Source organism: Argopecten irradians, chromosome 10 (assembly GCF_041381155.1).
Source record: "Argopecten irradians isolate NY chromosome 10, Ai_NY, whole genome shotgun sequence".
Lineage (NCBI taxonomy): Eukaryota > Metazoa > Mollusca > Bivalvia > Pectinida > Pectinidae > Argopecten > Argopecten irradians.
The window spans coordinates 14,518,092-14,532,101 of NC_091143.1; the positions used below are offsets into that span (position 1 = coordinate 14,518,092).

Consider the following 14,010-nt stretch of genomic DNA (forward strand, 5'->3'; position numbering starts at 1 on the left):
TTTTCAATTCGAAATATCGCCATTTCTTTACCAGTTTCTCTTTTGAAATACCATAGTTATACATAATTAATTAATCTCCGTTACAATAAGAGGCATTACTGAACGTCGTATTACTTTACTTCGATTGGAAATATGTTTTTATAAACAGTTTCTTGTAATTAATTTTGACTTTTCTACTTGAAGCATGTGTCATTTTATCAACTGAATAACATGAATGACCAGGTATTCGTCTCCTACCATGACAATCAACATTAGGGATGACTTAGATATCTATCACAAATTAACAATTCAAAGAATTAGACTTGAATTTAATATAATAATATAAATATCATAAGCATTTATATATGAATTTAATATAATAATATAAATATATCATAAACGCATTTGTGTTTTGAAGTATATAAGTATGGTCAGAATCTTCTAATGGACTTAATATACAATTGCACATGTTCAAAAATAATTTCAGAGCGATGCGACTACCTAGCGTGGTAGGTCCATCTAGTTTATTGCTTACAGCTGACCGTTAAGTGGACAAGGTCCAGACTGGAGCGGTCAGTTGTGACATATCGTGACATTTATGGGTCAGTTAGAGACCAAATATAATTGACCACTCAATCATTCACCGGTGATTCTCCGTGTTTATGATATTGACATCCATTTATTTAATGTGGTATATTTGTTTCATGTGTTTGAGGATGCCGCACGTGTAGACTGTTTAGCTATTGAAGCTGGTAGATATAATAATACTCCAAGATTAGGACGTTTTTGTAACATGTGAGAAATTGGAGACGGATATTAGTCCAGTTATTTTAGCTCCAAAAAACTTCAAACTAAACTTATATAAAAATGATTTTTGAAATCTGAGAAAATCAATATGGAGAACAATTATTATACACGGAAATTGGAGGTACGGGTAACATTTTTGTATAATATTTGATAATTTTTAAAATTATACAAAAAAGTTACCTCTGCCTCCAATTTCTGTGTATACAATTTCTCTAATTTCCACAATCAAGAATCCAATAACATGCAAATCATGATAGTGCTATATTATACAATTTTATTATAGCGTAATACAACTGAACAACGATATTATTATATTCATATAAATGGCGAATATTTTTTGTCAAAAACTCCAAAGCATATCACATTCTGCGAGTAAAAAACTGTATACAAAAAAAAATATATTGCAATGATATGGAAAGTTACATTTTGACAAAGGGGAGATAATTTAACGGTTGTTGTATCGTCATAATGAATACGAATCAATGTTATTTTGACAAAATTGAAACAAGAAACAATCATTCATCTCTCATTTGGTACACAGTTGATAAAATCAATTCAGCCCATATCTTTAAAAAAAAATCCGCCATTGATGTGAATATAATAATAACGTTGTTCAGTTGTAATAATCTGTAAACAAGAGGCCCATGGGCCTTAACGGTCACCTGTGTTCAGATACAGAATGAAACAAAGACATGCATATAAACACTATATATTTGCCCATCAGGCCCTTGAAGTCAGTCAGTGATTTTATAAATTTGACTTTTTAATCTATGAAGATTATTTGGTTCCATCAAATCTGTGAAATCAGAAGAAAGATTTTTGAAATGTTATCCATTTTGACCCCTTTTGGCCCCACCCCTCTGGCCCCTGGGGGTCGGCCAGGACCAATATGGATATGATGTTAAAATGCTATCTCAGACTAATAATTCTAACCCAGTTTGACTAATTTCCTATGAAAAATAGGCAAATAATGTTCATAAATGTGTTTTTCCTATATAAACTAAAGTAAACTTGACCCCCTCCCCAGAGGGAAACATGGGACCCCAGGGCCATGAAATTCACAATTTTTGTAAAGGACTTTAAGACCTTTCAATCTATGCAGAGTATTTGATTCTACCAGTTCCAGAATTTCAGAAGAAGATTTTTGAAGTTTTAGCCTATTTGACCCGTTTTGGCCCCGCCCCTAAGGCCCCTTGGGATCAGTCATAGAAAATTTGGTAATAAGATTCAATGGTCATCACATAGGGATAATTCTGACTACAATTGACTAATTTCCTATTATAATGACTAAATAATGCTCAAAAATGTCTTTTCCCTTTATAAACTACAGTAAACTTACCCCCCTCCCCAGGGGGAAACCTGAGACCCAAGGGTCATATAATTCACAATTTTCATAAAACACCTTAAGACCTGCCTTTTTTATGACGAGTATTTGATTCTACCATTTCCAGTATTTAAGAAGAAGATTTTTAAAGTTTTAGCCTATTTGCCCCTTTTGGCCCCGCCCCTGTGCCCTGAGGGGGTTGACCAGGACCAATATAGATATAATATTTAAATGTTATCTCAGGCTAATAATTCTAAACAAGTTTGACTCATTTCCTATGAAAATTGAGCAAAAAATGCTCATAAATGTGTTTTCCTTATATAAACTATAGTAAACTTGACCCCCTCCCCAGGGGGAAAACGTGATGGGTCATATAATTCACAATTTTCATAAAACACCTTAAGACCTGTCCATCTAAGAAGAGTATTTGGTTCTACCATTTCCAGTATTTAAGAAGAAAATTTTTAAAGTTTTAGCCTATTTGCCCCTTTTGGCCCCGCCCCTCTGCCCGAGGGGGTTGACCAGGACCAATATAGATATGATATTAAAATGTTATCTCAGGCTAATAATTCTAAACAAGTTCGACTCATTTCCTATGAAAATTGAGCAAAAAATGCTCATAAATGTGTTTTCCCTAGTAAACTTGACCCCCTCCCCAGGGGGAAACGTGAGACCCCAGGGTCATATAATTCACAATTTTTGTAAAGGACCTCAAGACCTTTCCATCTATGAGTATGTGATTCTACCATTTCCAGGATTTCAGAAGAAGATTTTTGTAGTTATAGCCTATTTGACCCCTTTTGACCCCACCCCTAAGGCCCCTGGGGGTCAGTTATGGAAAATTGGTTAATAGGATTCAATGGCCATCTCATACGGATAATTCTGACAATATTTGACTCATTTCCTATTACAAATGATCAAATAATACTCAAAAATGTGTTTTCCCTATATAAACTATAGTAAACTTAACCCCCTCCCCAGGGGGAAACCTGAGACCCCAGGGTCATATAATTCACAATTTTTGTAAAGGACCTCAAGACCTTTCCATCTACGAAGAGTATGTGATTCTACCATTTCCAGGATTTCAGAAGAAGATTTTTGAAGTTATAGCCTATTTGACCCCTTTTGACCCCGCCCCTAAGGCCCCTGGGGGTCAGTTATGGAAAATTGGTTAATAGGATTCAATGGCCATCTCATACGGATAATTCTGACAATATTTGACTCATTTCCTATTACAAATGATCAAATAATACTCAAAAATTGTGTTTTCCCTATATAAACTATAGTAAACTTAACCCCCTCCCCAGGGGGAAACCTGAGACCCCAGGGTCATATAATTCACAATTTTTGTAAAGGACCTCAAGACCTTTCCATCTACGAAGAGTATGTGATTCTACCATTTCCAGGATTTCAGAAGAAGATTTTTGAAGTTATAGCCTATTTGACCCCTTTTGACCCCGCCCCTAAGGCCACTGGGGGTCAGTTATGGAAAATTGGTTAATAGGATTCAATGGCCATCTCATACGGATAATTCTGACAATATTTGACTCATTTCCTATTACAAATGATCAAATAATACTCAAAAATGTGTTTTCCCTATATAAACTATAGTAAACTTAACCCCCTCCCCAGGGAGAAACCTGAGACCCCAGGGTCATATAATTCACAATTTTTGTAAAGGACCTTAGGACCTTTCTATCTATGAAGAGTATTTAATTCCATCACATCTGTGAGTGGAGAAGAAGATTTTTGAAATTTTAGTCAATTTGACCCCTTTTTAGCCCCTCCCATAGCTCCCTGGGGGGTGGGGACCATATAATTCACAATTTTGATTGGCCTTATGCCTTAGAAGGTTTGTGCAAAATTTCATTGAAATTGCTTCAGCAGTTTTGGAGAAGAAGTTGAAAATGTAAATTGTTTACGGACATACGACGGACGACGCACGACGCACGACGGACGACGGACGACGACGGACAAAAGGCGATTAGAATAGGTCACTTGAGACTTCGTCTCAGTTGTATTAATCTATAATAAAATTGTACAATATGACACGTATCATGTTTTTCATGTTATTGGATTCCAAATTTTATATATAACGTTACTTAAAGATGCTCCACCGCCGACAGGGCATAAACGATACCCTTCATTTGAAAAATAACTGGTGTTTAATCATATTTATGTGTCTAACTAACACAAAAATGCATAAAAAAATAATTTATTTTGCTTTGGTGCTTGCTCAATGAGTTCTTCATTCCATACAGCCTACAGGACATAGTGCCACGGTTTTTTTTTCGGGAAGCAATTAGTTATTTTCAATATTTTTAACTTGAAGTAAAATCAGAAGCTCAAACTTTTCAATGGTGGTATTGGAGTAACTCTTTTGTAACTGAAAACAAATACTTATCCGTCTGCTCCTGTTTTTGGTAGAGAAAAAATACCATTCGTCGGCGATGGAGCATCCTTAAACGGGATATTTTTTTCTGTATGAAAGACAGAATGGCAACCATTGTAACAGTTATCAAATAATTATTACACAAATCTTACGTTATTGCATGTATTATGCGTTTGGAATCATTTTTTATAAAAAGAGATAGATCTTTCAATTATTAAACTTGATAAATTCGGAATAAATGCACTTCATATACAGCTGGGGGAATACAATATTTCTACTGTAAAACAAATCATTACTTGTACAATCCTTGGAAAATCAAACACATTTATGCATGCGGAGAATAAAAATGAGCGCAACCAACTGTGGTGTTTTCCAGTAAACGCACAAAGTACAATATATCTAATATTTTACTTTACAATTGTGTTCTACCAGTAATAAAACACGCTGGTATATCGTTAAATCATTATAGAAATAGTGTCGAAAGAACTAAAAGGGCATGTTGTAAGTTAAAACCGGTATTATGTCACTTTTAAAGTCAGATGCTCATCCTAATGCTCTTAACCCTGCAACTATTGCCAAATTGGCCAAAATTAAATATTTTCCATCTGCTCTATTTGAATGTGAGTTGTGGCTTCTTCATAACTCAGGGATAAATATGCTATAACTAGCGTAGAATTTTATTGTCAAATCAGGACTGACATGTGTGTATCATTGATTGATTGGGTAACCTCGAATCATATATCGACATCAGAAAATTATTGTTTGTAAGACGAATTATTGCCAGGGATAGACAATTTTTAAAACACAAAATTTTTGTCTAGATTTTTTACGTATTGAATTTTTGAATGTAGAAAAACAACACGGTTTCATACCAGACATCATAAGTATATTACTAAAATATTCATTGTATGATACATTTACTAATTATATTCATTGTATGGTACATTTACTAATTATATTAAATCTGGTACTTCTCCTCGACAGGTAAAAACGTTGACGAAACTAGTTTATACGTAAAATGATTACAGATTTGATGAAAGGCTAGAACGTACGATATAGATTCTATTAGATTCAAATGTATTCACCTTTAGGATAGTTTTCATTTTATTTTGAAACTCGAGGTAAAGTTCCCACGATAGCATAGTAATGTACATTGTATTTTGAATATTTGTGTAAACTCACGAATTTCAAATTGTTTAGATCTATGTCAATATTTTGGAATGCTTTTAATGATCATGATACCCATATTTTTTTGCATTGTGATAAAAATAGCAAAATTCGTGACGAATGCTGGTGGTTTTTTTAATTAAAATTCATGTCATCGCTTCATAATTTACCAGATTTTGTTTTATGGAACACCTTGTTGGGTAAAGAATTTGCCTTTGATTTTGATAGTGATTTAGAGGAGTTTAGATTAGGAAATGTATTTTTTGTATAAATTCCTGAAACTCCTATTGCTACGATTAACTCTCAAGTAATTACTAATTATTAGGATTGAACTTGTAGATATTTTGTAAATATCTATTTGCTTTTGTGTTTATTGTTTTCATGTTAAATACAATTTTTTATGTTATCTTCATTTTTCGAGGAAATAAAAATAATAATTGTTTCCTAAATCATTGTGCAGTCAGCATGCAGCTTTTCCTTCTTTCATTTAAAAAACGGAATAAACATGTATGAATATATCTTGCATTTTGTTCATCGACATATTGATATATTGTAAGGAAGTTTAATCAATGGGGTGTTGGGAACAGAATAAAAACCAACAAAAGGTCGTATTTACATTAATGACTTTTTCAAAAACTGTTTTCATAGTGCACTGTCATTTCTGCCAAATTTCCTATTGCAGTGGATATTCACGGAATTTCAAGCAAATTATCTAAAGTATCACTGATGGAAAATATATATACATGTAACACGCGCGTGTTCCAAAATTTAGAGAAAAATCACATATAAAAGTACTTATTTTTGTGTAATCAAATTCTAGCGTGAAAAAGATCTTGATGACGTTCCCGCAATCATGTTTAGTTATTGCTACACTTATGACAAATGTAATTGGAACAACAGTATATGATACGTAAAGAGACAAATTTGCAGTATGTCCATGTGTATTTACCATCTCTTAACCGGTGACAAATAAGAATGTCATGCTGTTTTGACGTTTCATGTAAGCAATGGTTAAAATTTCTCTGTTCTGCGTCGTTTCTAGTATTGTTTTAATATCTGCATCGCATAATGTTTTTGTTTGCTAATTAAGTAATGGGCTGTCTTATGCCTTTGACAAGAGCTATTATCTCGTATAATATTTTTTTTACCAAATGAATCAGCATGTCGATCTATTGAACGCATAAAAGACCGGAAATACAATGTACCTGTATTGCAGTGACACGAATATACAAGCCCAATTGCCAAGAATAACACAGAGGCATGGAAATTAGTTACAGACTTCACTAGGAAAGGTAAAAAATTTAAAGACGCTATCAATAATTATCAGGTCCTATGTACAATAACAATAATTTACAAACGACACTTGGAAAGGTACAAAATTAATAGATTCCTACCAATTTTATATCCCTATTCATAATTATAAAACATTACACATGTTATACAAATGCTTAAAAAATAATTCGGTAATTCAACAATTAATAAAAAACAACCAACAATGGACTAGATCTGTAATATAATTCTTTACTTCGTTCCAATCAACTAATTAAACACCAAAATGCAAATATTTTTAGACGCAGGAAGCTCATGGACGAACTTATAATAAACACGAAAACATTAAAGATGTTCCACCGCCGACAGAGCATAAAAGATATTCATCATTTGAACAATAATTAGTGTTTAATCGTGTATACAAAAGTCTAACACAAAAAAATAATAAAAAATAATTCATTTTGCCTTTGGGTCATGTGCAATCAGTACTTCATTCCATATAGGGTATAGTGCCACGGAATTTTTTCGGGATGCAATTAAATTTTTTTTCCATAATTTTAACTTAAAGTAAAATCAGAAGCTCAAAATTTTCAACGGCGATAATGGTGTAAATTAAGTTACTTTTGTAACTGAAAAAAATACTAAATCGTCTGCTGCGGTTTTTGATAGTGAAAAAATACCATTTGTCAGCGGTGGAGCATCTTTAAATAAAATACGTTGCATTTGTATCATATTTATGGATTTCGTAACTTTGATACAGTAAACCCTACAAATCTTAGTTGAAATTATGATTTCATATCGATATCAATACAAGGTATGTGTCGACAGCTGGTGGGGGATAGCTTCACCGCCCCACTACTTTCTTATTCTTATCTATAGCTTAGCAAGTATTTATCGATTTCTCTACTTCATTACACGTACAATAAACTGATGAAAGACGAACTTAGACAGTCAGCAAATAGCAACATGGATGTCGCATCATAAGAAGGCAAACATATTGCCATCCTAAAACATTTTATAACGAAACAATTTTTGTACACAAAAAGAAACATACAAAACATTTTCGAGATATTGGATTTGAAGAACTATAAATTACCCATTCGCTGTTCTGTCAATGAAATAAAATCAGAAGCTTTTCTAACACACATTTAGCAATAACTATAAGTTCAGATATCCTTATCAAGCCAATGATCACCTAACTCTAGACTTTATCCCTTCCCAAAACTGAAGGAAAAGTTTATTTACGAAAAGTAAAAAAAGGAGTGCGTATTTTATTGTCTTTTCTTTTCTTCGGGTACGCGATTAGATTTAGAAATACAACAGCACAATGAAACTCCTAGGATCAAAAACATTATTGCTGCTATAATTAAAAATGGAATTAAACCTAATCCTCCTGATGGGAATTTCTCTGGATCAAAGCTACAACTTCCGTCTTGTTTAAATGTTTTAAAATTATCAGGTGAAACGCACATGCGTGTTGCTGCCCATTTTATTTCTTCTTCCTGTTCTGGAGTGTGTCCTTCTCGTTTTCGGTTAAGGGTCCACATGTACGCATAGTCAGGGTCGCACGTGCCATCTTCCCGCTCTTTCCTGCACGAGTAGATGACAGCGAATCCCTCGTAATCAGTACTAACTATCCAATATGGATTCTTCCTTGAAGATCTCGTGAGAAGGGTGTCATAGTGTACTACCATTTTCTGAGGCTGGGTTTTGTCCGGAATAGAACCCTTTCCTTTCATATAATCACAGACCGGGAACAGGAATTCCCCACCTTCAACACAAAAATTACATAAATCAATACCCAATATTCAGACTTTTTGGCATTAGATAATTTGATGTGGAGTTTTTTTTACATCATATCACAAATAATAATACAGACAACTGTCAGGGACGAAAATGGCACATTCCAAAATTAAATTATATCAAATTTAAGGGTAAAATTTCAAAATTTCATATTGCCGCCTACTAGGATAATCTCCAAGCATGAATTCACGCATGAAGAACGATAACTCTCATAACATGTACAGATACAACATTAACACATGTGTTGTCAAAGTGCACTTACTTGATTTGTATTTTCTAATATAGACCTGACAATCACCACGATTGAAAATAATGATAAATTAAAGTTTATTGTATGAGGCGTTACAAACCTGTTTTGAGTTCGAGACTGCCATCAGACATGAGCTTGTAGTTGACCTGGACATTTGACTGGCGAGCATTGAGCCAGTTAGGGAGCGCTAACCAGTACCGATTGGTAGTTATAGAGTACCAGTATCCTTGGAACTGGACTATGTTAAAGTCAGGCTGAAGTTGGAGAGAGCTTAACCGGCAATCCTGTTCCGGCTCGGTGTCTGGAACAACGGGCTGATTTTCTCCCTGGGATTCAGAATCCAAAACCGGTTCGGTCTGTGTGTCGACGGGGACGTCCACCGTATCTTCACCAGAACACACCAAGATGGAACAAGCGATCAAACAAACCCATACGAAATTTGGAGTCTTCATTGCGAAATCTTGAGTAACGTGTACTCCTGGTTGGTTTAGTTTTTGTGTATTGATTAGGTGACATGTGGCGTGTTTGTTGAGTCAGTGTGATGAACAACATATGCTGTATAAACTTTCAGGTAACACATGTGTCGGTACAATAACACCGTCCTTGTTAATGCACCAACCGTGACCGTAACTGTCCGGTGTTATGTGACAAAAATACCCTGGTAACGTCGCATACCTGTGTAGTCCTTTTAAATCTAAGTACACCGTACGCGTACTATTCAAAAAATCACTAAAATTTGGCTTGATTATATTTGTCTCTACTACGTGCCTGATTCCTAAGTTTTAAACTAAGGGGAGATAATCTAGTAAAGAACTCTACTGAGAAAGTCTTATCAGCAACTTAGGGTCTGTTAAACTAAGGGGAGATAATCCAATAAAGAACTCTACTGAGAAAGTCTTATCAGCAACTTAGGGTCTGGTGGCCAGTCTATACGCGTACATAAAACCTTGAATTATCGACAAGTCATGCTAGGGAAGCCGATCTAAGAATGATTGATATTATACAATGACTTTATTTTTTTCTCTCTTGCTATGACCATTAAACATCTAATAATCTATTTATCTTTTCTTTCATGTATCTGTTTGGTTTGGTTGCCTGGTTTATTAAGAACGGCCTCTCATGTATGTAATGCCTTTCGGTGTGTGTGAATGGATGAATCTTTTGCAAGTCTTTGGTATATTCATGTTGGGTCTGCTTGTAATAGTTGAACTCTTTTTATAGTTTTATAGCATTGTCAGCTCAAACTTGATCAAGATGTTTCCACCAAACTCTAGGATGGGCATCTTTTTCTAGTCGTCCTTGCGCATTGGTAATTCAGATAATAACAGAGAAACTTTTTTTAGATAGTAAATTTAAACAAAACTTTAAGGAAGAAACATATGTTTCTATTAAGGATTTTGAATTAAGAAAATTGCTGGCAAAACTGCGAATTAAACTGTAGCAACCACAGTTTAGAAATCGAGGCGGGTAGGATAAAAAAGATTCGTTCTCTGCAGTTATGCAAATTTTGTAAAGAAATTGAGGATGAATCCCACTTTATTTTTAAGTGTTCCGTTAACTCTACGGTGAGAACAATTTTCTTTAATAGTCATAAAGATGTAATTAACCACCATTTAACAGATTTTGAAAATTTGATACGACTCTTGTCGTCTAATGATCTAAAACTTCTGCAGGATTTAAGCCTCTTTGTTAAAAAGTCATTTGAACGGAGGAAAGCTGGCTTGATAAATTTTAAGTTGTTGTTTTGATCCACTGTGTGTTATGTACATGTATGTTTTACTATCGATCCCGTTTGTATGGATGTAAGGAAGCAATAAAGTTGAATTGAATTGTCATTTTGTGAAACTAACTAGGAATTATTTGATCTGATTTGAATTTTTAAAGTCCTAATTATACTTGATAACCTTGTATATCTAACAAATCAGTTTAAAGTATCTGTTGCTATGATCAATACATTTGAAAAGTTCCATCTTTTCATTCAATTCTTCCAACTAAGACGAGTTTCAATTTATTTCTACAAAACTTGCTGTATCCACGTATTAAACATCATACATTTTTTGTGTATTTATCCTAGGTTTTTCATTCACCAACTGGCAGTTCTTCCATGCACTTTATGAAAATAAATTCTAATATTAGCTGTCAGCTAATATTCTAATAGAAAAAGGGAAGCATTGTTTTTTTTATAATTTTCATATTACAATAATGTTAATAACAGCAACGTCGAAACAGAACAATAAAATAAATAAAAACTATACTTTATATTTAACTAAAAGTGACCATGTAGAAACAAGTTTAACGCCGTATTAATGTTAGGTTGGCACCTTTAAAAGACCCACTACCTTTCCGAAACGGCTTTTCATTTTTAAATTGGAATGCAAAACGAGATTGATGATTTTGTAGAACCGCGGCAGTGATTGGCTTAAATTTAATCTGAAACTAATCATTGCCTTCTGGACAAGTAAAAAAAATCATATTTCGTTTCCATCAGACAAATTCCATCAGTGGAAACGAAAGATGTTTTTTTACTTGCCCAGTATGTATGGTTGTTTATTGCATTATGGCACGCTTCATATATTACATATATTGTACATTTATTCTACCTTTCTGTTATGACCTCATTTCATCTGTGCCCGCTGATCATGGCCATATGTCCGCTGGTCTGTCGTTGTACTCCAGGTACTGTCCGCTGGCCTGTGGTTGTACTCCAGGTACTGCAGTTTTCCTCCAACATCAAATCTGGCACGTCCTTCATGACCTTGACTGTTAATAGGACGTAAAGCTAAACAAACCAAACTTAATGGACTGTTCCATTGGTGTTATTCCATGGAAATTATAATATTCTTTGTTCTTTATTGCACTTGAAGCATTCTGGTCTCATAAATGACGAATTTTATGTCTCAAATGTATATTATTTATGCACTTGAAATGCTCAGGAACTATTTTATTGGCCTCATTTTGCTATGATGTTTTACATTGTCACTTATTTCGAATAAATTTTATGTCACAGTTTCTTATTACTGGAATATTTTTAGGAATTCGGTGTCTTTTTTATACAAAAGATATACCATTGATATACACATTGTAAATAACAATGTCCAGCGAAACCGTTAAAATATCATCCCCGCAAATATAACTGTTTCTACAGTATTTACTTAATGTTATAATGAAGTAAGACTTTAATACTACTATAATCCAACTTTCGAGACATTTATATTCCAAGATTTCTATTTCTAAACAAGTTTGTGAAGGCAAACAATAGCAGATTAAAACAAAAAACATAACTATATAAGTGATCTAGATGTATTAATTCGGGAGATCAAGTTTCGAATTTACTTGGATCGCGATATTCGCGAACGAAAATAGTATGCGAATAAAAGTTGGTTTACAGTAGCCAAACACCACCAACCTTAAGCTTGCGAATATATGTTTACCCAGTGGGTCTCATAAAGAGTTATCAAAATAATACATTGTCTCATTTTCACTGCAGAAACAAATGTCAGCTGACACGGATAACAAGAGTTCATAAAGCGCACCAACACCTGTACCAAGTTCATCATTTCTTTAAAGAGATAAATAGTGAAACAAAATCAAACGAAAAATGCAAACAAACTAAACTTGCATCATAAATGTTTTTATTTGTACAACAACCATTTACAAAAATTAAATAGAATTACAAATATCAGCACAAATTCTCATTTCACAAGATAATGAGGTAAAAACAAAAGCAGTACAAAACTGAGTTATATAAGACGTTAAATAGTGTATACTCAAACGTAGCTCGCGAGAAGTCTTTAAACAGTCTTACTGTCCTTGTATTTTTGTTTATAATCAATAGCCTCTGATAGTGTTTAATATCATATCCAAACTAGCTCTGATAAAAAAGGGGTCAAAATCATTCAAATAAAATATCTTCTTCTTAATTCACAAACATGATGGAATTAAGTACTCTTTCTAAACTAAAGGGTCAAATTAATAAACGCACTTCCTTTATATCAGTTTATTTTTCTTGTTCTTTTTTTAACTATAGACTACATCTTTTGTCGCACTGGGTTCATATTTTGCTCTATATCAAATTGCTCACGTTATTTCTGACTGACATAAATAAGCTGATGGGTGCACGGGGTCATCATAGTGTTTTCATGTCTGTATGTCATTCTATATTATATTTCAGGTGACCGATTATGGTATCTGGGCCCCCTGTTAATTCCGCACAACTCTAAATCAATGTCCTTATCCAATAGGTTTTGCCATAATGAAATTAAAGATCGTTTCTCATACATTTTGTATTTCTGCTTTTTATTAAAAATAAAGCAATCAAGCTATATACAGCAACTCCGTCATGTATAACTTTGAAAATACAACATTAAGTAAGTCATATAGAATAACACTAGATTCACACCAAATATTTTCTAACACGTCTTTAAGTCAACATTTTGCTTCTTGTATCTTTCACAATGCTTTCTATATTTATCAGGACATAGCTTTTGTACTGTTAATATACTTACATACTGTAACGGTAATCAGAAACTGCGCCACACATTTTACCCTACAATATTATCAATCGGATTGTATTTTCAGAATGTTAATATATATACAATGTACATATATATGCGAACTCGTCACTGCGCTATTATTTTCAAAACTAACTTTACGCTATTTGATTGAACTAAAATGAGACGTTTACAGTGAAACAAAGAGACCAGTGACTTTTAGCGGCCTGGGCCTACTTGTTCAAAAGGTGATTAGCGTATCCCATAACTATCGATTTTTTTTAATCCTGCAAAGCCCACGAATGTAAGTTTACTAAATAAGCTAGTAAAGTAAAATTCAAAATTAAGTTTTTATTTTTTACATAATTTGTTTATCTTGAAAATTGTCGATAAATTAATAAGGCCTAATTATAGGCCTGTATATAAGCATGTATATATACATTGAAACAGTAAAAATGTCCACTGTGACGAATAATAACTTTTCCCAATTGACCATGATTAACACCTTTGAATAATTACATAACATAAA

The 14,010-nt window shown here is 33.5% G+C and overlaps 1 protein-coding gene across 1 annotated transcript; it reads right to left on the reverse strand.

Moving 5' to 3' along the window:
- Positions 1–7,170: 7,170 nt before the first annotated feature.
- Positions 7,171–9,628, reverse strand: LOC138333192 (purpurin-like). The gene is made up of 2 exons (XM_069281401.1): positions 9,092–9,628; positions 7,171–8,709 (listed from the first exon to the last, which is right to left on the reverse strand). Exons 1-2 carry the CDS (start codon positions 9,441–9,443, stop codon positions 8,210–8,212), a joined length of 852 nt encoding a protein of 283 aa, XP_069137502.1. The 5' UTR covers positions 9,444–9,628; the 3' UTR covers positions 7,171–8,209.
- Positions 9,629–14,010: the final 4,382 nt, after the last annotated feature.